The sequence below is a fragment of the Micromys minutus genome (genome assembly GCF_963924665.1).
Source record: "Micromys minutus genome assembly, chromosome: 19".
Taxonomy (NCBI): domain Eukaryota; kingdom Metazoa; phylum Chordata; class Mammalia; order Rodentia; family Muridae; genus Micromys; species Micromys minutus.
Genome location: NC_137954.1, coordinates 16,091,635 through 16,115,223, shown reverse-complemented (window position 1 = coordinate 16,115,223; position 23,589 = coordinate 16,091,635). Strand labels below are relative to the sequence as shown.

Genomic DNA, 23,589 nt, shown 5'->3' with positions numbered 1-23,589 from the left:
TCCAGGCTAGTCAAACCTGCAGCGTGGGATACCGTCTCAAAACATAAATACAAATTTTAAAAAGTTAAATTCTAAGTTAGATGTTAAAAACAAAAACCAAACAGACCACTACCCACCCACCCTCTAAAACACAAAATCAAAAATTGACGAGTCTAGGCAGATGTTTGTAGTCTTTTGAAGGTACAGAACCCGGAGATCTAATTAGCACCCTGCTGGTGACTTGGTTCCCATGCCTCATTTTCAGAGACCTACCCATGTTGAGTGGCATTTACATTCTCAGTTAATCCAATTTCCCCTTCATCAAAAATGACTCATATCCTAGTATCAGGATCAAGGAAAGAAAAACAGTTCAGTGATGTTCAAGAAGCCAACTTATCCAAAGTGGCAGATTCTTGTCCCCAGTTCCTCCTACAGGCCATGCACATCTGTCAGTCAGCGGTTCTACATATACGATGTAAACCCTTTTAAAGTTAACTAGTGTGCATGTGTGTTTGTGCCTGAGGTCAGAAGCACGCCAGACGTCCTGGATATGGAGTTACAGGCAGCCATTAGGTGCTTGATGTAGGTACTAGGAATTGATCTCAGGTTCCCTGCATGAGCAACACATGCTCTTAATGGTTTAGTCATCTTTCTAGCTGCAAGGTACACACTTTCCCTTCCTAAATTGTCAGTTTAATTATACACTGTCAAGAACAAAGCAATCCATCGTCAAAAGTCTAAGTTTACATATTGGAAACGTAAATAAATGTGTAATGTGCAGGGTTTAGTGACAACTGCTGAAGCTGAGTGGCTCTTACTTCAGGAAACTCACTGAAGAGAAGAGTTGGGAGTGTATTCAAGATTTCCAGACCTGCCTATGATACAAAATTAAGGCCCCACCTCAAAACAACCCTTAGGCTGGCTGGGTTTATTCTCACCGGAAATACAAACCAAAGCACGTTAAGCTTCATGCTACATGTTTTAAGCAACACCAATTCAAATCCCCCTAGTTCTGTTTGACTCCCTGGAACATGTTCTAATTTGATTCCATTCTAGCCACTTTTCTTTGGTATTACAGCTATAATTTCATCTTCTACTGTGATTATTCCTGATTCACAATGATGGACTGACTACTCAAATGAGCTATCTACTTAATGCACGACATCAGTAAATACTGTGGCTAGACAGACTCTCAGTATGATACATTATCTTCAGGCAGAACGCATTCCTAAGCCAGTGTTTCCCAACCTGTGGGATGGGATCCTTGTTGTGAACAACCTTTTCACAGAGGTTATATATCAGGTATCACGGCTATCAGATATTTTCATTACAATTCATACATTTGTAAATTTAGTCATGAAGTAGCAACAAAAATAACCTGATGGTCAAGGGTCAGCACAACATGAGGAACTGTATTAAAGGGTCTCAGCATTAGGAAGGCTGAGGACCACAATTACTACCCCTCAACTAGTGGCTTGGTTAATATGTAAAAGCTTTAACAACTAAAGCAAACACAAGTTCTAGAGAGAAATAATGCCCCGTGGACAGAAGTGGTACAAACACACTAGCCATATCTTAATTAAAATAGAATTTATTAGCTTTTCTTTTAATATAAACATGATAAAGAAAAACCACGTTAAGTTGTAGCATTCTTTTCAAAATAAAACTGCAATCAATCCTTGAACCTCTAAGCTCTGAACTCCATAAACAGTGTTTTTGAGGTGGTAGATTGTAATATTTCAAACATCCTTCCGTAACACTTATGTCTGTCCTTTAACGACGATGAGCATGACAGCACTTCCGAGCGTGCGAAGCATCGCAGCCTCAGGAGAAAGTATTCGTGGCCCACAAACGTCTTGTTTACAGGTAAGATTCCCAAGGTTAGATGTGAGAAGAAATAGAATGCACAGTTGTAGGATGCAAATCTTTTATTATTCCAGATTTAGCTGCTGCTGCTGCCGCCGCCATCATTTTCCCAGTCTTTGCTCCTTGCCGTTTAAAGCCTGTGCTTAGGGCTGCAAGGGTGCAGTTGAAGAGGGAAACCTGCACCCGGGGTAGCATGCAGGATATTTTTTTAATTGCTCATTTCACCTGCTGTTTGAGGATCTGATTTCTTTTGATTTGTTACATGCGAGTTAACACCGCTTCTCACAGCCTCCCTTAACTGAGTGTAAAGACACTTAGGTGATCAAAGCATTCAGAGCCTGGCCTGGCAATGCACTACTTGAAAACAGGAGAGCGTCCATGGACAGACATGGCAGCTCCCAAATCTCAATGCAGTCGTAAGCTCTAATGCCTTGTACAATTGTAAATGCTACAAAACTAATGAAACATTATTTAAAAGTTTTAAGTTACCTTTCTTTTCAACTTAATTCACCAAATTTGGAATATTCTGGGTCTATGTTTACAATCTTTGAGAAACAAAAAAAATTTAAATTAGCTTAATTATTTCAAATTGTTAGAACTTTCAGATGATGTTCTGTGAAAGTTTGTGGCTATTACGATTCTGTTTCGTGTCCCCAGAAAGCCCACAGAACAGTAAGTGTGAAGCAATCGCTAATTTGGGGGACCCCTTGTACTTTTTCCTATTTGATCATGATCACTGAATTGCTATGTTGTTTGGCATTATGAAAACATCTGAGAGAAGAAATCAGAGAAGCACCATCATAGTTCACAGGAAATGCAGCGTGGACACACAGAAGCAGTCCGCAGATACTTTCTCTTTATGGCTCCAAACACACCAAAATGCTAGCAAGCAGCGCTTGCAAACAACAAGAATGGTGGGTGAATGTTTCCGAGCAGCTTTCTGGTAATTTAAAATGATTGCCAGTGATGACTAGCAGCTCTGACGATACAGTGGGAGAACCTTTAATACCTAATGATGCTACAATCTGCTCCTAGGTGGTTTCATGAGTGTTAAGAATCCCATGTTCAGGGCTGAGGAGTGTAGCTCAGTGGTCAAATGCTCACCAAGCACATGCTAGGTCTTCAGTTTGATTCCCAGCACCACAAAAATGGGGAAGGAGTCTCATGTTTAATGGTAATACTGAAATGCATCAATTCTAAAAGCTTATGCAGCAGTTGGCTGGGGCAGAGGCAAGAAAAACGAGAAAAACCAAAGTTATATGGTTAGTGTCTTTAAAGTCTAAAAGTTTGAGCCAGGCATGGTAATCCCAGCATTTGGGAGGTAGAGGCAGGAAGATAGGAGTTAAAGGATAGCCTCAATCATATACTAAGTTTGAGGCCAGCCCAGGCTATGTAAGACCCTGTCTCAAACAAAAGTCTAAAAATGGAAACAATGTAAAAACCCCACATATTTCACAGCTGTCGGCCTACATGGTAAGCACTATCTGTGTGGTCAGCGCTGTGCTGTGGAGTGGTTTCTGTAACTGTTTACATTACAAAGGACAGAGAGCTGTTGCTTTGACAAGGTCCCATTCTTTCCTATGCAGTCAGCAGCCACTGTCCAGAGTCTCTTGAATCTGAGGTCTTCCCATTCTGTGGAGTCCCACCTCTGCTGGTCTCTGATCAGGAGAGGTGCTGTTTCTCCAGTCTGTCAGAGGAGTTCCTGGTGTTCTCACTCCTCGAATCTCTCCTTTAAGAGAGGATGGCATTAGAGCGCTGAATACCAATGAAGTTATCAGCGCTTAAAGATCTTTTCATAGCAGCTCTACACAAGTCTTTGTATTTGTCTTCACACAATCTTGAAATGGCCTAGGAAAGAAAATCGAACAGAGAGGTTTTAAAAAGGAATTCGACTTTAACAAAAACAAAATAAAAAGCAACACAAACTATTCCACAGAGCAGGTGGGAACCTACTGGTGTACTAAGCCATCCTTTAGATTCTAAACAAATGCAGCCACACGAGTTATCTGAAGATGAAGGTACTGTTTTGGGAATGGCACTTCCTGCTAACTGACTGACCTTTCCAGGGTCATGACTCAACGCCTATTAAAGGAAAACTTTACTGGAGAGATAGCCCTGTAAGTGCTGGCTGTGCATGCAGAACTTGAATTTGCATTCCCTGGCATGCATGTAAGGGGCCAGCACAGCGGCATATTGCCTGTTTTTCCCAGTGCTACCAAGTGGTGAAAGCAGCTCAGGACCTCAATGGCCAGTCTAGCAACCTAGTGAGCTCCAGATTCAATGAGAGACCTTATTTTAAAATGTGAATGAAGTGATTCAGGAAGACACCTATGCCAACTTCAGATACATGTACCACACACACACTTCTCAGAGATGTAGATGTTGTGACAGGTTTTTACATCATTATCATGTTACTTGTGTAACTAAACATGAGCACACACCTGTGCAAAAACAATTAGTACTTACTCATTCTCATTGGTCTAACAACAAGATTAACAAGGCGAAAAAATGCTATACTCAAGGCAGGAGTCTAATGACTGAAGCATTTAAAGTTGCTATTTCACTAGCACTTAATAGTAGAAAAACATTCTAAATTATCAAGGACTATGTGAATCAATGTGACTTATTTACTAGTTTTTATTATTACTAATTTAAATTTACTAAAAATTTTAGGCCATAAATATTATTTTGCCTTATATAAGTTACCAATTTCATGTTTAAAACATTTTTATTTATGACTATAGTAGGGAGGAGGGGGAGGACTACTCATGAACATCTGAAGGTACTTGATCCCTCAGAGCTGGAGTTACACACTGGATGTAGCTCCAGTTACACGCACTGGATGTGACTGCTGGTATTTGAATTCAGATCCTCTAGAAGAGTAGAAAGCACTCTTCAATCTCTGAGCCAGCTCTCTGGCCCCCATCACCACTCTTAACATAGGTCTCAGTTTAGCCCCTAATGCTGTCTAATATAGTCATGGCATCTAAACTCTGACAAACTGTCGACTGAGTCAACTGCAGCAGAGTTGTGATTAAGGATATTATTTCAAGAAGTTTCAAGATATTATGGGAATACAGAGCTTCAATACAGAACTATTATTTTTATTTTATGTGCATTGATATTTTGCCCGCATGTATGTCTGTGTGAGAATGTCAGATCTTGGAATTAAAAGACAATTGTGAGCTGCCATGTGGTACTGGGAATTGAACCTGGGTCCTATGGAAGTGCATTCAGTACTCTTAACTGGTGAGCCATCTCTCCAACCCATCAATAGGGAAACTATTAAAACTATATAACATTTGATTTAAATGACTCTGAATTATGATCAGAGGAGGCATTATTTCCCCCTCTATATAATGTAGATACTTGTAGGAACCACAAAAGACCCAGAAAATCTGATGCAAAGAGATAATAACCTCTTCAATGTGTAGTTTAAAGGTTTCTATTGTCTTCACAGATGTTGGCCAGGTGGCTGGCAGAAAACCCCACTTACTGAATGCAGCCTTACCTCTAGGTTTTGAGCTCTTTCTTTGCTGAGAGGAGCAAACAGAAAATTCAGGTTGTTGTCATCTGCTAAGGAGCGAAGGTCAAAGTAGTATTTGGCATAAACACTGGCAGGAACATTAATATTAAACTGGAGTAGCTCCAAGAAATGCCTTTCCATCTCATTCCTGGAGGAGGAGAAACATATCAAAACTCACATAGGGACAATTTTAGTCAACTGGGCTAGCTTTAAAAGAATCATTCAGATCTCTGAGAATAGCTCTAAATCCTATTTTGGAACAAGTGAAGGCTCCCCAGCTGGATTAATATACTAATGCTCAGACAAGGTCCACTATTCGTGGTCCTTTCTACATCCCAGTGCTCTGAGCTTGGGTGAAAGGGAAAAGGTTCCAGCCCTCTCATGCGCTCGTGTTGCTGACTTGCAGGCTCTTTCTTTAGAGTTCCATTAGTGCAGCTGTACGATTCATGCTCCATGCTCACTCACAAGGCCTGCTATAGTGAGCAGATGAAAGGAATGATGTATGCTGTTTATTAGCTCTGAAGAACTTGCAGACATTTTCACCGGGCTGATAACAGGAAGGGGCTTATTGAAGTAGAGAAGCGCCAACAAAAGGAGTGGGCACATCACCACGGCAACAAATGGATCCATCGAGAGCTTCGCTATTATCTCTGAGGGGGAAAAACTCTTGAGGCAACAAGGATTCATCTCAAATAAATAAATAAATAAATAAATAAGCTACACTGGATGGGAAAGAAAATCCCTTCCCCCTGCCCCGGCACAGGAGGCTATGTCAAAGGGCATAAACCATGCTTCTGCTCACCTTAATATTGCACTAAGGTAACAAACTGCTATATGACCACCAAGATACTCATTTTAAATTTTGGAAAGCAAAGAGATCAAAGAGATGTCCTGGCTACACTAAACCCACTTTGGTATACTACATCTAGTAAAGCACTGGACCAGGGAGTAAATCCCCAAGCACTGGCTGCCCTAGCTGGGACACAGGAGAAAGCTTACTGAAGTAGGAATTGTGGACAGGGCTGAAAGCGGCTCTGGGGCTGTGACCTTGCTGAAGGCTTAATAAACATTACAACTTAAAAGAGTACACCTGACCAGTCACAAGCCTCTCTAGAAATTACAGAGAAATTATAAATACTCAAGCAAAAATGACCGAGGCTTAGTTCAGAACATACTTAATTTCTTGATTCTAAGTTTTATTTACTTATTTATTTATTTTTGCTAGGTGCCTTAAAAAGTATCTGACATTCTGTATGGAAAGTAGAAAATGTGGCTTTCTCATTTGCTGAAAGTGAAGCTAAACAGCCTACTTCCAAAATTAATTTCCTGTTCATATGGCAATAAGCCTATAGAAATGTAAATCAGATAATGTTTTGATAATCAGGTAATCAAGACTTAATTTGCTACTGGAACAAACATACTTCACTATCCCTTTTCTAGTTCTCTACTAATACATTTTAACTGTGTTAAAATACAGTCCTTTACAGGATTAGCATGTCTATTAATAGAGGTTTAATCACTGAAGAAAAAAGCATTATGCCAAAAGAATGTGCACCTTCTGTTTTTTTTTTTCACATGTCTGAATGACGTACCATTTTTATAGGCATAGCACATTTTCTGAGCAGCAGCTGCTTAGTTAACTTATTCTTCTGAACAGAAATACATTATAAGAAAACACATACATGGTGGAAAGTTTTAAGAAAAATATGATAGACACATTTCTAACAACAGCAGGGGAAATACAAATGTGTATTAACCTTGTTGTCATGCTCTTTGGTTGGCAGAGATCATAAACAAAAGGTGACTGTCAGGAACACGGCTCCTGGTGTTTCTCTGTTCATAACAAAAGGGTTGTGAGTACCAGAGCCTCAGCCCTGCCACCACTGCCCTTGCAGTGGGTTCATGTGTGGGAAATCTAAACATTTTTATGAATCTTTTCTGATCTTACAACTACAACGAGAGCCCCTGGCTTGAAGACATTTTCAGCTATTACATGCGGTATGATTATTTTCAGCTGTCATACGCTGCTTTTTTTCCAGGAGCCAATCTGTAGAGGACTGACACAGCGACCGGTCACTCTGGCCTCTGTAACTCACAAGTGTCTATTTATTTCAGATTCTTTTGTTGTCATATCCTTTGCTAAGATTGCTACCAGTGCAGCAACCACTTATGTAAGAAGCATTTTCACCAAACACTCCAGTTGTTGTAACCAGTCTCTTAGTTACTTTAGTTATAAGCAGTTTGGTAATTTTGACTGACAGTCCTAACTACAGAAATGGGTAACTTCTGTTACCCTCGTACCTTGATCTTCCTATGGTGTTCAATATAATCAAGGAGTTTCTTCATAACTATACTATTTCTTGAGTGCTATCCACAAAGTGACTTTTCACGGTCAAGTGGGCACTTTCAGAGTTTGCTGGAAGCCTCTCCAGTGTGCATCCTGCTTGCAAACTCCACAGTCTTGCCCTTTACATCATGAGCCCCATGTTAGTGGCCATCACTAAGGCTCTGCTCTCAGTGAGCTTGGGGCCAGCACAGAGCTGCTGTAACTGGGCAAGTGCTGAGTGTGCTCAGAACCCACTGATGCCTCTGAGAGGAATCCTGGAGAGCTTTCTGGTTCATGAGACCATCTCTAAAAACAAAAAACACTCCACATGCAGAGGAGTAAAACTTTTACTTTTGTAAAACTCAGTTTGTTATAAATGCTCAGAATAAAGGGGGGGGGGTGGCAAAAGTAAACAGACAATGAATAATTTAGGCTCAAGCTAAGCCTTACAGAAGTCTAGATGCTCTGAGACATGAATACAGGCAGACATCTTCAAAAAAACAGACATATACCCTTTAAAGAGGGAGAAGTGGTGGCTTTAAAGTAATAAAATATATGCTGTGCTATGCTGTCTGCAAGGGTCAGCAAACCACAAAAATCATCTATCAAGCACATTATTGGACACACTATATCCAGACCTACCCATCAATGATGGAAGTTAGGAACCGCTATAAAGCTGGATGTAAGAATGTAGAGCTTTACGTCTACTTCCACTGTCTGAGTAGTGCTTAGTTAACTTGTTCTTCTGAACAGAAATACATTGTTAACAAAACAACATACATGGTGGAAAGTTTTAAAAACTTTAAACAAGAGTTTTAAACAGCCTTTAAAAGCAGTCTTTCAAGTTTTATGTAAAACTTTATTGTAGCAAATAAAGAGTTCTAGAAAAGTGGTGAGGAAACCACTACGGAACCTGCCATACTCACATGTCCTCAACTGTAATGTCCTTGAGGATCTGGCAGTAGTCTACATTCCACACAGCCTGATCATCCCAGACCTTGGAGGCAAGAAGAATGGCTCCCAAAACAATTCTTTTCCAGTTGGTTGGACAAATGTCGATCTCAGCATAAGTTAGGAGCCTCTCTAAGTAAACCTGCAGAATAGAGTAGTGATCTTTGATTTAGTTCAGGGTATGTATTGAATGTGTGGATGACAGGCCTCCTCTGTGTTTCATTAGGCAGTGTGCTACAGAGACTCTGCTCTACCTCTGCAAGAGGCCAGATCTGAAGTCAAGACATCTCTGCTGCCCTACCCGCCCATGTCACTTATTAAAGGGCATCCTGGAGAGGGAGTGATATTGGTGTCATCTTCATGCTTGCAGAGCAGCAAACAGGTCCAGTGAAGATCAGGCTTTTCATTAACCCAAGTGTCTCCATGTAATTTTACAGGCATGCTAATGCTAGGCTTAAATGTATAAAATCCAAGCCACCCTGAGAATATTTAAACCTTTTCCAGTTCACAATAACCCTGTGTGGAACTATGACAAGAGTGCCTCCCAGTGGCTGTTGGGTAGAACAGCACCACAGGCACAGTGCCATTACAGAGCCACCTGCACCCAAGGATGCAGACAATTATTTCCCCTTCTCCACTCTCACTTCCTAAGAAGCCATTTTCTCTCTTACATAATCTACAACTTAATTCCCTTGCCTTTAATCACTCCAGAGACTGAAACAGGCGGATCATGAGTGTTTGCTTTGTGAGACAGGCATCACTATACAGCTCAGGCTAGCCCTGAACTCATGTTATGCTTGTTTCAGTCTCTTGAGGACTATGATGTGTTCAGTCCCATGTTTGAAAGAATCTCTAGATTAGTGACAATACTAAATACAATGTAAATGCTAATGCAAACAGTCTTGTTTGGAGAATGGCAAGAGAAGCTCCCTAACAAGTATTTATGATCTATAACTGGTAGAAACCAGTTGCCAAGTTCAGTTGTGGAAGGCAGCCCATATATGGTATTAAGTGCTTTTTATCAAGATAAAAAGGCAAGAAAGGAGTTTACTTTAAGAGATAATCACTTTTTCAAGATCATTAGACTAATGGCTCAGATTTTGTAATGTTCTTCAAACTCAAGTTTTTTCCAAACCTGAATGTCTGCCAAATATTACATGTTCTCTATGAGATGATCCTGCAGCCCCCCATCCTTGGCACTCTCAAATATCTGAGGAATGAATCTTTTTCTCAGGGTACCTCTGGTTCTTCCAGAAATAGACGGAGAGCAGGAGAGCACAGACAAACCTTTGCTGCCCTTTTCTGCCATGTATGTTAGATACTGGTGCTTAGTAACACTGTTCTGTCAGTGAGGGCACAGTGAGGATTCTGTTTCACTCAAATCGGAGCCTATGCTTCTGTTTTGTGGGTCTGACTCCACCCACTGTGCACAGCATTCTTCCCCCAAACGGCCTTTTTTTTTTTTTTTTAATTTCTCCCCCTTCCAGAGATTATTCAATGTAAATGTCTGGTTGCTCTGTTCAGCTCAGCTCAGCAGCAGATAACACACATACCATCCCACCTCCAGCCCACTTGTTTCTGCCTCTGACTGCTACCACTATTCTAAAACAGTTCTTGCCAGGCCGCTCATGAGTGCCTTCACTTACAGTCCCAGGCCCTTTTACTTCACTGCTCCACCTGCCTGGCTGTAGAAGCCCAAACTGTTATCCTACTCCAGTCGGCCAGTAGCACCTGTTCTTGCTATCTTCATCGGTAATCTAACAAGTCTCTACCCTGCGCACTTTTCACTGCTTGCCTATATCATCATACGGCATCCTAACGTCCCGCTTGCCTCTATTCTGACCTCCAGTTATAGTCTCTCTCTCCAAAAACAGGTTATCACTTTTTCCCATGCTCAAGACTTACCAAAAGTTACTAACCAACCTGAAACTTCTTCCCTGTGAGAATGACCCTGGTATCTCCTTCCTGCTAATTTCCTTTAGTCCTCTCCCACCACATGGCCATCCTCCTTTCCTTGAGTACATGGAATGCTCCTGCATCAGTCTTGCCCAAAGGATCTCCACCTCCCTAATGCTGAGGCCCTTTAATGCACTTCCTCATGTTGTGGAAACCCCTAGCCATAAAATTATTTTTGCTGCTACTTGATAACTCTAAGTTTGCTACTGTTATGAATCACAATGTGAAATATTTTTGGAGATAGTGGTTTGCTGAGAGGTTGCAACCCACAGGGTGAAAACCATTGGTCTCCACTGCCTATAATACCAAAGTTTCTTGCTTCCTCTTTGTAGTACGGTTTTTGTTCAAATGTCACTTCTCTAAGGTCTTCTGTGGCAGAACATTCCCCTAATGAATAAAGATTTCAGGGGATCAATCACTGGGCAAGAAGTAGGTAGAACTTCTGGGTCAGAGAGAGGAGGAGGGGGAGGCAGGAAAAGAGACTTGGCTTTTGGAGGAGGAGATGGAGACAAAATGTAGGTAGTGAAGGTCCCCAGTTCAGGTGGCAGACCCACTGGGACCCGCTACCGGAGGATCTGCACCTTACATTAGCTTATTTTTAGGATGCTAGCTAGTTGCTGCACCCAGCGATTTTGTTCCGTTAATTCTAAACTAAGTTTGTATGGTGTTTTCCTTCACAGGTGACTCAACTGAGTTCCATAGAGAAAGGTACAATGGCAAAGTGTGGGTTTGCAAGAAGTGCACCCCAACTAGCCGTGGGAATTTGGAAGCATGGAGTTGGGGTGCTAGCAATCTGCCACAAAAACTTAGCAAGCCAGGTGGAGAGATTTCAGAGCTCCAGGTTAAAGAGCCTGCCAAGATGAGAACAGGTAGGCCTGTCTGCCGGGCTGCCAGCGGTAGCGTGGATTGTTTTTAGTGTTTCCCACTACTGTCTTCTGCTTACTTATCTAAAACCAAAACTCTTCTGGTCACTCATGAACCCTTTACCATGCTTAATTTTCATGACAAAAGCAATGGCCTGAAATAGACATTTGCAAAAACACCCATGATCTTATTATTCTCTGGACTATTCTCAAGGCAAGACTTCTGTCCTATGTGCTCTCGTCTCTGCCCTGCTGCTACAAGTGGAATGGAGCAGCTGCCCAGGGTGTATACACTATGGCCTCTCTCAGCATTTGCCATGATGGGAGTGTCTTATCTTGCCTTTTATTACTCATTCCTGCATTTCCTCCTGGTATGTTGGCCTCCTACCCTATAGACTTGTCTCTCAAACACTGAAGATAGATCTGTGAGGGCTGGCTGCTCATTTTTATTGCTAATATTCTCTGCATTTCAACAAATATTTTTAATTCTTTACCTCTTGACTCAAATCCATTCTGCAGTCTTGGATATTCAAGGGGCAAGCAGGGCCATTCTGTTCTTCCAGGAATGACAGTTTCCCTCACAAAGACCTCCCTACCTCTCTTTCCAGCCCAATTTCTTTCACAGCATTAGTGTCCACAGGGAGATTCTGATCAAGAACATGGCACATGTCTCTGCTTCAGAGTCTAATTGGATGCTAAAGAAATAGGTAGTCATCCTTCCTCAGGGATAAGCATTTGTCTTTTCACTATGCATTTGTTGCAGGGGCAATAAAATCCTAACCACTAGAACAACATGCATTATTCAGAACAATTGTCTTTCTATAGGCCTTCTCAATGGATAACAAAGATAAGCACATACCTGTAGCTTAGCAAGTTCACAAAGCCTTTCTAAGAACTACTACTGTAATCCTGGGAAACTTCATAGGCAGAAATAAGTAATCAGCAGAGGTGGATTAGCACCCAGCATCCAAGGAACAGAGAAGCGGACAGTAATACAACAGAAGCACCTGGGGAACACAGCCTGGCATAAGCCTTAAACTGCATCGGATCGTATTGGTGAACCACTTGGGTTTGTTATTGCTTCCCACTCCTGCTCATCAATATGCCTGCATGTGTGTACTAAGGCATGAAGGGAGAATGCTCTCTTACTGCCTTTAGTAGCAATTGTTTTGTGATAATAAAGGCACTGGTAACATTTTAAACCACAATGACTGTTAAATTTAAGATTGTGTCTTTGCATTCCTTCAAAAGGTTCTTATGAAAGTTTTTAATGATAATTTCAGGGATTAAACATGTCTGGGTGCAGGCTTTCTAATGAAGCTTGGCAGGAAAGGAATAACTTACCAATGTCACTATTGCACATTCCGCTGTCAGCTGTGCAGCACTAAAAAGGGTACGAACAAATCTGTAAATAAACTTGTGTTCAGGGTCATGCTTAAAGTACTCCTCTGGAACTTTCTCTCTCTGAAAGAAAAAAAAAAAAAACAATATAAGTAATGACTGAAGGAAATCTTAAAGTATTCTTAAGAATCCCTGGGTCTGTCTCCACACTGTGCTCACCTGTTCCTGAAGATAATTTTAACTGGGTAGTTTGGCTGCTTTTACAGCATTCATTGTGTACGCTTTTGTAAATATGTGGTACAGCCACAGTGCACACATGAGGTCAAAGGACAACTTTAGGAGTCAGTCCTTTACAGTACTGGGGGCCAAGCACAGATCTTCGGGCTTTCACCTGCAGAGCCATCTTGTTGGCCTGGGTAGTATGGCTTATTTCATATTTTGTTTGTGTGCTTGTTTTGAGGCAGGTTCACTTTTAAGCCCTAACTGTGTCTGTACATCAGGCTGTTCTGAAATCCAGACAGGTCCTCCTGCCTCTTCCTCCTGCGTACTGAGGTTAAAGGTGTGTGTCACCATGCCAGTGACTTTCACTTTTTCTCAATATGAACAGTGTGGAATGTTACAGGCAGTTGGCAAGAATGACATTTTCAGGCAATGATTAACTAAATATATAATACCAGTTCTATAAAGTATCTATGAGTCATCTTACTATAGTCATCTTACATCAAGTACTCTACAGTTTTTGAAGAATAACAAAATCACCTAATACATATTTGAGGATGTACCCACCATTAAGCAATATATGGCTATAATTCATACCCATCCATCCTTTATTAAAGGGACACACAAGCACAGGCTCAGGAATTTTATATATACTCTTCCATTTTCCTACCCAGGAGGGTTTTTTTTTTTAATGCTGAAATCATACTTGTCTGCAATATACTTTTGAAAAAGAACCCCAAAATATTTTTAGTTTCTCATAACCATGTAACAGCACATGTGCCTCTTAAGTATCAATCAGCATATGTCTGATGAAGTGACTTCTTAAACTTTTATAGATTCTTTGGTTGTTTTTCAAGTTAGGATCTTACTATACTGCTCTTACCATGTAGACTGTCTTTCAAATCACTATCCTGTTTCAGCCTTCAAGGGGCTAAAATTACAGATATACCCAAAACCACACATGGCTTATGACATTTTAACTGATTTAAAGTTTCCTAATTTCTTTTTAAAAATTTTTTTACATATTTTTTGGATTTGTTTACAAATATTTATACTACTTGATGCTGCTGAAGATTATCTTTTGAAAAGCTGAATCTTCCATTAAAACAATACATTTACTTCCCGTAGCTCATGTTACTCTGCACTCCTAACGCAAGCTAGAGGGACTAGTTTTCTCATAGTGACCAGCTGTACAGCAACCAGACATGAAGTAAACACAATTCTACAAAAATACCGACTTTAAGAAAGGCCAAAGACACTTACTGTGAGAGGGTGTGACCGCTCATCAAAAATGTCCAGGGATCTATTTGCATCTCTGTGAAACGTAATACGGGGATATTTAGTATGTTAGTTAACAACTGCTGGATGGAGGGCGAGACCGACAATGCAAGCGCTTTACAGTTTCTCCTGGATTCCAGTTTTAAAACCTTTTTATTCAGTCCTGTGGCATCTTTGTAGTCAGTGTGCCTGTACAGCACAGACAAGCCCAGCTGAGCCAGTAACCGGGTCACACTTCCTTCTCACAAAAAGCAGCACAATTTACAACTCCAATGAATGTGAACATTTATACTTCACAGGTTTCTGCCTTTAATTCTCTGTATTTTTTTTAAGTTATACACTTGCTTCTTATAAATAGTACGAATTAAAACTTAGCTGCCCCCTTTACTATTCTGTGTGTGTGTATAAAAGTTCATCAAACAAAGTTCACTTATTTAAGCACTAATTCTCTGAGGTCATGGACTCAGGAGAGTCCCTGAGCAGGAGGCACTCGGGCTCTAAAACTGTGCATCATATATATGGAACACTGCCCGCTTCTTACGGCTGCACTGCACGTGGTGCTGACTGGGAGAGCAAGCCTGAGAGAACTGACCCCGCATGGCCCGCTCTGCCAGCACTCCCTCCCAGGGCACGAGCCTGCGGCTGTGCTTGCTATGTCTTTGATGAAGCAGGATAACTAAATCCTAACTTTTCTGTTTTTAATATTCTGAATGTAATTTATTGTGACCTCAACCAGCCCCTTGTTTCAGAATATCATTTTTATGTGAAACTACAAATACTATCAAAATTGCATGTAGTGACCTGTCACTTTGAGGAAAACATCATTTGTCATGATAAACTTCAAGCTGTAAAGCTCTGTAAAAGCCAAGCTTGGGCCCTATGCCTTCCGCCACATGTCTTACAGCTTCTCTGTGCTCACACTTTATGCTAACATTATAAAAAAGGGTGATTCGTTATTTTCCACAGGACCAGAAAATCATGTCTCCTCACTTTTTATATAGGCATAGCTCAATGAGTACAGCGTGAAGGTTCAGAGAAGTACAACACTCCATTATTAGTAAATGAAACATCCTTATGGAGCTTGAGTGTAGTACTAGAGAGTATCGAAACATCTGGAAGTGGGGACATGCTGTGAAACTCACAAAGAATCAGAAAGTTTAAAAAAAAAAAGCACTGAAAGCTTTAAAAATAACTTTCCCTCAAGTGAATATGAGAGAGGACTAGTTTCCTGCTTCTTTAAAACAAACTGAAAGAGAGAAACATGAAAATTTATTTGTCTTTCTACCAAGTCCTACATTTTATAAAATTTATAAAAATGCAAATGATGTTTTTTTTTTCAGTTTTAAAAGTCATTTTTCAAAAACTAAGTTAACAACATGGTTCTTTGCTGTAATTTGACTCTGACAATGGGAGCAAACAATTGTAACATTGTTAAACAACCAACAATGCACAGAGGAGACTCCACAACAAAAATTATTAGGATCAAGTTTGAAAAATCCTGTGCTGGTTACAATGTATATTTTTATACTTTATTATATATAAACCAGCAAGTTTAGAATCTTCAGTAACTAGAGATTTTTTAAAGGGCCTTAAGAACAAGGAACTCTAAACAGAAGATCCACTTCAATACTGTAATAAAAGCACTCTACAGCTTCTGGTATCTACTTAATACTCTGTATTAGCAAGGTAATTAGCTGGAATAGTAAGAGATTTTAACATGCTCACCTGTTCTTTATGTGGTAATATATTGCTAAGGTCACACTGTGGAAGGAAAAAAAAAATGAAGCAATTCATTTTCTCATTTTCAAGCAGGGTAGACTTTCTGAGAAGCCCTGAAATCTTGCAGTTAGAACAGCACCATTCTACTTACACTGTTCTGACTTCTTACACAACTAGACAACAGGATTTTAGAAGGCATGTGGCTTTGCACAAATGCTTATATATCCCTTCTATCATTTGCCTTTCTACCTATAGAACCTTTTGTTCTGTGTAAGTTGTATGTTTAAATTTAAAACAGTAGAGATTTCTGGTTAGGCCTCAGATTGCGGATGATTTATAGTTGACTATCCATTTAATACCACAGACCTCATTAGCTCCCTGAAGTAATGAAAAGTTCTGCAGACTGAATAAAAGCATTTAAAGTTCCTTCTGTATGATTATTAGTAGAAAACTTAGTAAATGTAAATGGGTGTCCACAAATCTGCTGGATACCCTGAAATAAGCAGTGCTTTCAATACAGCACAAAGGTATAATATTAGTGGCAGATATTCCAAATTAGTTTAAGTGAAATATTAATAAGCAGACATAACCCTTTAGACACTATATTACTCTACTCCTGAGTTTGCCACAGATGAAGTGTTCTACCTGCCATTTGCCCATACCATCTAAAATATAAACTGATATGTTTGAGGGAAGGCAAATCTGAATTTTAGAAGTAGTTATATATAAAATTAAAAATTTGAACTTTGTAACATTGTTGCCTTCAAAGATGGATACTTCTACAGTGCTTTAGTTTTACCCTCAGACTGATTTTTAAAATCACACACACAAAAAATTGGTTCTGAAAAGGACACTAAAACTTTCACAACAGCTCACCCAACAACCACTTTTATAGAAAAGGGAGGAAACCAATGTTTAAAACTGGTAAGTCTATGGTCCAACACCAAGTAGGCAGGCACAGTTCTTTATTTTCATTAAGCAGTGGCTCTCAAATTTTGCCTCACACAAGATTTAAGATTAGCCCAAGGCACTCTGATCAATTGGCACTGGGTTAAGTCTAGGGTAACAAGATGACTTTGAAGTTCCCAGGGTGATTCCATTGTGCTCAAAAGTTGGGAAGGGAATCTGGGAAGATCAAAGACTTTCGTGGACACTTTCTGCCAGTGGCATTAATGGCTCACAGCATCTCCTTTCTTAAAGGTACCTGAACTCATCTATGAATTGAGGGGAAAGCAAAGCTGAGAAAAATGTATGTGTTCACAAATATGGGTTTTTCTTTTCTTTGAAAAATTATTTTATGTGTAAGAACTCTACTGCAGGTACACTTGCATGCCAGAAGAGGGCATCAGATACCAGTATAGATGGTTGTGAAACACTCCTGTGGTTGCTGGGAAATTGAACTCTGAAGAGCAGACAATGTTCTTAACTACTGAGGCATATTCCTCTGTAGCTGAGGCTGACCCCTAACTTGCTATGGAGCTGAGGATGGTCGGGAACTCCTGGATCTGGCCACCTCAGCCTCCCAACAGATGGGATTACAGATAAGAGCCAACATGTTCACATGCAGGAATGAATACTAAAAAAAAAAATTGTATGAGTCAAAACAGTTTTTTAATCTCCTTTAAAATCATGCATTATTGCCTATGATAAACGTTTTTCAAAATCTTTCCTAAAAGCAATTTGCTTTAATTTTCTTGGTAAATGTTTATTTCATCAAGTAAATTTACTGATTTTTAAATTATAATTAAAGAAAACAAGTTAAAACTGTACTTTCAAAAGTGGATTCCTAAAAGTTAGACTACAATAGAGTTGGGTGGGGAAGGGAATGAAACCTATTGGTGTTACCAGGGTTACTCTTTAAAAATAGACTAATTGCATATAGAAACATCAGAATCATTTGAACTCAAATGATCTGAGGACTCTAATGGATTCAATTGTCTTTAGTCTCACAGACCGAGGCTTTTCTAAAAACGCACACCCAGCGATTACTGAGCTCAAGACTTGCTCAGTCTTTGCTGAAGCACAATCTCAGCTGCTGTTGTGAGAAGACATTACAGTGAATACGAACTTCAAATGAACAAATTACTGATAATTGGCCAAAATTTTTTAAAGCTAGTACATTAGAAACAAAATTAGAATTATAAGCTGATTATACTTTTTAGACTGAGGAGTAAAATTAGGGATTAAAAGCATTAACATTCTAAAACCAAACATTTCCCAAACTATGTTAAATAAAAAACCAATAGTTAGAAACCAAGGAAGTGTATTCCCTGGGCAACTCCAATGCAGGAAGCGCTGCTCTCCTCTTCCGTCACTGTCTTAGAATGACCTCATCTTAGGTCATCAAAGGTCATCTCCAACTATGACCTATGGACGAGGCTGCTCATGTACTGTGGTGCTGGTAGAGGACAAACTAGTTAAAGAGTAGTTTCCAAAGCAGTAAGTATTGTTTTCGGCCTATAACTAATCAATGTGGACACATCTCTTGTTCAGCAGTGCTCACAGTAGAAATGCACCGACAGAGTGTACACTCTCCCTGGAATTTCTTGTTTGCTAACTGGCTCGCCTTTCTACCTTGCAGTCTAAGATAAAATGGAAACTGAAAGTTTACACTTAGTCCCTTAAAAATCAGTATCTAGTTGACACCAATTTCTTAAACTGCGTCTTAACAGGACAATCAAATGACTGAAATGAACAAGCATGGCTCGGGTGCTTTTAGCAGAGGGGTCTGTCGCTCAGCGCTGGCAGCCTAGTTGTACTCACCATTTTATTGTGGTTCTAAGGTTAGGCTGGCTGACTGTGCTGTCATCTAGAAATATTGTTGAGCATGAGCTATACTTTTTAGTAAGCTGCCCTGGAGATACCTGAAGGGGAAGGGAAATAGAAGAGAATGTCACAGTAAGTTAAACCTATAAAATGTGTTCTTTCTTTTTCCTTGGTTAAAATGTCAAATGATAAAGCATTAAGGTATTTTTACAGTACATGAGTGAGTGCAATAGCATGTGTGGTTCTGCAGGGAACCCACTGGAGACTTTGAATGTCCACAGATCATATTTGAGGAATGTGTTACAAAAGGCTGCCCTCAGAATGGTACCTACAAATCAAACCTGGCAAGTTTCTATTATCAACTTCCTTTATAAACAGTATAAACTTTTAAGTAAGGTTTTAGTATTTTCTCTTAAACAAATGGCACTTTCTACTTCTATACAGCCACTATAATAAACTATAATGCCTTGAATGCTGGCATAAGGGCATCTTAAGAAATACAAGGTGAATAATAAATATCTTGTGGCTGAAAGTGTCTCAATGCTAGAGTTGGTGTGCCTAGTTGCTCACTCACTACAAGCCAGAAGCCACAAATTTCTCTGGGTTATTCCCTTAAGCATTAACATTTCCTCACATCTGAAAACAGAAGACAAAAGCAACTTGGGGAAGTTAACCTTCATTTCCTGTACAAGTATACTGCCATTCTGTTCCATAAATGAAAAAATAACCAAGTGTTACTGCTTGTGTCTAAAGTTATTTATGACACTTTCCTGTTGTGCTCTGTATGGAAGCCTCTTACTCCCTCTGTTCTGACTCCCATCTACTTCCAGCACATCTCTGCCAATAACCAAACCACAAAATATTTCTCTTTGGGTTCTCCTAAACTGCTTTGCCAGAAGAAAAATTCTCAATGGTCCTACCTCCAAATGCTGAGCTCACATCTTAACAGCTTCATGGAGTTCAAGTATTTGAAGAATTACTTATTACAGTTAAAATATTATAAAATAATAAATATCACAGTACAATTTAACTGTAATTAAGTTACATAATTACAATTAAAAAACTCATAACCACATATAAGAGGGGCAGGCAGAAGACATGGTTGAAAAAGCAGAGTGTGTAAAAACTGCCAGAAGCCCACAGTCAGAAACACTCACATGGTAGGTAGAACAGTTAAAAATAAGACAGAAGATGTAGCTCATTGGTTAGGACTTGACTAGTATGCTTGAGGCCCTCGATTCAACTCTAGTACTGAAAAATTAACTATAATTTGGGAGGTAAATCTTGCTACAGATATAAACTAGTGAAGAATTGCTTGCAGTGGTGCTGGAAAGAAGACAATTAACTTTTTGAGCTCTCTCAACTATCTTAAAACACTTTAGAAGTATCCATTCATTGGCAAAGAATGCAAGAATACAGTAGTTAGCAGATACTGAAACAGCCTAAAGTATGTTAAGACTCACTGGGTCCATGTCAAACAGTGTCACTGAATAAAGACCAACAGCAGCATTCTTCAGAACAAAGTACCAGTAACTTAGCATTCTTAAAAAGCCCACCAATTCAGATGTGCCTTCCTTTCCTCCCCATCACACTGTCACTGTGCCCATCAGCCCTTTCTCAGAACCACGCGCTAGAGGGGGAGGCAGAAGACACAGTTCCAAGGGCAGAGGGTATAAAAACTACCAGAAACCCACAGTCAGAAACACTCGCACAGTAGATAGAACAGCCTTCTGTTTATTTCACACACTTCACTATAAAGCCACTTGCTCTTTATCGAATGCCCCAGATGGTGCTATTTGAAATATTAAATGTCTTTTCAAGATAGAAGTGTTTTAGTCATCTAAAGCTGTGATGTTTCAATATGAAAATGAAACTGCTTCACTGAAATGCTTTTATTCCAGTGGAAGAAGACACCATTTGAAGTCACTATTATAGACTGGGGATCTCAAATCAAAACTTCTCGGGTCAGAAAGTATTTTAAGTGTGTTGGCTAATGTTTTCTGAACTTGACACACACTACAGTCATTTGGAAGAACTCTCAATTAAAAACAAAAAGACAAAAAAAAAAAAAAAAACAAAACAAAAAAAAAAAAACCTCACCCTCCTCAGATTGGTCTATGGACAAACCTATAGTTCATTTTCTTGAATAATGCTTGATGAAGAATCATCATGACTGAGGGAGGGTTTGGTTCATGGTGGGTAGTGCCACCTCTGGGCTGCTGGTCTTGGGGGTGCTACAGGAAAGCAGGAAGATTCTGAACAAGCTAGTTAAGAGCACCTCTCCAAGGCCTCCTGTACAGTTGCTGTCTGACCACCATTCCTCAAAACTTCCTTCCACGGTGATGGACTGTGATGGGAAAATACAAGCCAAACAAACCCTTTGCTCCTCACAATAGACACGCTTAACAAAGACAGTGGGTTTTAGAATATTCTTATTATATACTCTCTCTCTCTCTCTCTCTCTCTCTCACACACACACACACACACACACACACTCTCCACCCTTCTCTCCATATATCGTGGGATTTCCTGGGGATGGGACCCAAGTCTAAGGATAAGCGTTTTGTATTTCTTAGTCACACATAGTAAAAGGTAATTTTATACAGTTTGGTTTTGCTGTTTGCCTGCTACCTCATCACATGAGGTCAGGTGTGGAATTTTCTACTTGTGGCATTAGAATGTTGGAACATTATGGATTCTGAATTAAGGAAGTGCACCTTGTATTAAGGAGTAACAGAGTATATACTTAACAAAAGTCAATTTTGCCAAAACAAAGCAAACATTAAAAACGAAGTAGAAACAAACTACAGGCTAGCTGGCAGGCCTTCTAGTGACACTTCCGTTTTCTTCACTGTACAGTTTCTAATTATGAATGCATGGAGGCTTGTCTTCGAAAATATTAAAACATCTAATTAGGTCATCTTCTAACCCCCTAGCTGCTGTCCATTTAGCAAACCAGCAATTTACTGGCTAGAAACACCAAACATTACCCCGTCAGTTAAGAGTAAACTACCAGGAAAACAGCCCTGCTGCTAGTCAGCCCTGCTGCCCTCTTCCTCTTCAGGACACACTCCTAGTTTCAAGGGGAGAAAAAACAAAAAACAAAAATCCAAAAACCAAAACAAAAAACCCTTCATACAAAATCTTGCCACTAACCTGTACACAGCAGAGGACAGAGCTAAAATCCAACTAATCAAATTTTTCAGTCTGGAAACTAGACAATGGCAGAAGACAATCTCTGAGCAAAGCCTGTAAGACAGCTGTCAAAGTGAGCTTTTGTTTAATGGAGCTTGAAAACTTAATAGTTGCCAGCTGTGGTTAGCATCTTAGCACTGCTGGCCTATAACTCCATAAACTACACTAATAAACCTATGTCTACAAGATGTAAAAACAAACAAAACAACAGAACACAGAAAAGCCTATCTAGTAGGAGGTTACTGACAGAACAGTGACGTGCATGTTTATCTTTATGCACACTGTGTGCATGTGTGCCATGTACATGCTTGAGTCCTGAAGAGGTCAGAAGAGGGCCTCAGATGCCCTGGAGCTGAAGTTGTGGATGGTTGTGAGCCGACATGTGGGTGCTGGAAACCAAACTTGCAGGAAGCACTCTTAACCCCGAGTCATCCTTCCAGCCTCTAAATACCGATTCTAAATTCATTTAAACATCATGGACTGACCACAAACCTATTTCTTTAAAAAATGTCATTTGAACTAAAGGAATAAAAGTTTCTATCAGGACCAGGAAACAGGATTGACAGAGGATTCTTCATGCTTTTAAAAGATGAAAACTAGATTGGGCTAGTGGTGTTGGCCTACAGTTCCAGCAGTCCCGAGACACAGACAAGGACCAGGAGGAGTAAAGGCTAGCCCAGCAAGAGGGCCAGGAGTAAGGGCTAGCCCATCAGAGCCTGTGTCAGAACAGCAAGTGGAGGTGGCATGGAGAACACGATGCTGGCGCCCACAGACACTGTGTGGACAGGGTCACGAGCAGACAGACGCTACGGTCAAGGCCCTCGGGCAGTTAGACAAGACCAATCTACTGCGAGCAAAGTTCACAGGCAGAAACTGAGTTTTCTCTGAAGAAACCAAACTGTCCTATGGATTGGGACCCCAGAAAAAGATACCAAGGCCCCCAAGTTGGCTTGACCTCCAAATCCTTACAATGTGACTCTAGTTAAAACTGTGTGACACTTCCAGTCACAGGAAGCCAAGGGCAGTCCTACAGCTGAGGGACTCCAGCAAGACAGTCAGATGAAGGCAACAGGAAAAGGGAATTAAAGTGCAAGGGACTCATCAAGAAGAAAATAAACTAGAGAGTGAAGAGGAGATGAAGCGCAGCACTGAAATCTCGGTCTAGAGACTCAACATCTGAATAACAAAAACACAAGAAGAAAAGAGAAAATACCAAAGAAACACAAGAAAAAAACTTGGAAGAAATTGTTTGCAGACCTACTGGCTCTGAATAAAATTTTAAAGTCCCTAACAAACTATATCACAAACTTTCAGAATGCTAGATATTAAGTACTTATCCTCCAGGGAAGGAGAATGTCAATGTATCATACAATAGCAACAGATTTTTAACAGCAGCATTACAGCTTGGAGATATAATCCAGGGGAGCTTGCCTAGGGTGTTTTAAGTGCTGGTTTCAATCCCCAGGACCACAAGAAACAAGTAAAAACAAATTAACAGAAACACCATAGCCTATGTACTTGAGGTTGTAACAAAAGTATCCTAGGAACTATGAAAATTAGTTTCAGCCTAGAACTCTATCTATGGGAGGAGTTCTCCAGGCCAG

At 40.1% G+C, this 23,589-nt stretch overlaps 1 protein-coding gene across 2 annotated transcripts in view; it reads right to left on the bottom strand.

The window, feature by feature from the left end:
• Nucleotides 1–1,554: 1,554 nt before the first annotated feature.
• The window catches only part of CCNYL1 (cyclin Y like 1), a 34,167-nt gene continuing 12,132 nt past the window's right edge, over nt 1,555–23,589 (bottom strand). The window contains exons 4-10 of one of the 2 annotated variants that reach the window (XM_080932660.1): nt 18,788–18,888; nt 16,031–16,066; nt 14,291–14,342; nt 12,812–12,931; nt 8,624–8,790; nt 5,357–5,519; nt 1,555–3,693 (exon numbers count right to left, since the gene is read on the bottom strand). In XM_080932660.1, the coding sequence (XP_080788786.1) occupies nt 3,577–3,693; nt 5,357–5,519; nt 8,624–8,790; nt 12,812–12,931; nt 14,291–14,342; nt 16,031–16,066; nt 18,788–18,888 (756 nt within the window). In that variant the 3' untranslated portion in view covers nt 1,555–3,576. The remainder of the gene's footprint in view (nt 3,694–5,356; nt 5,520–8,623; nt 8,791–12,811; nt 12,932–14,290; nt 14,343–16,030; nt 16,067–18,787; nt 18,889–23,589) is intronic. The other variant, XM_080932661.1, reaches the window with a different exon arrangement.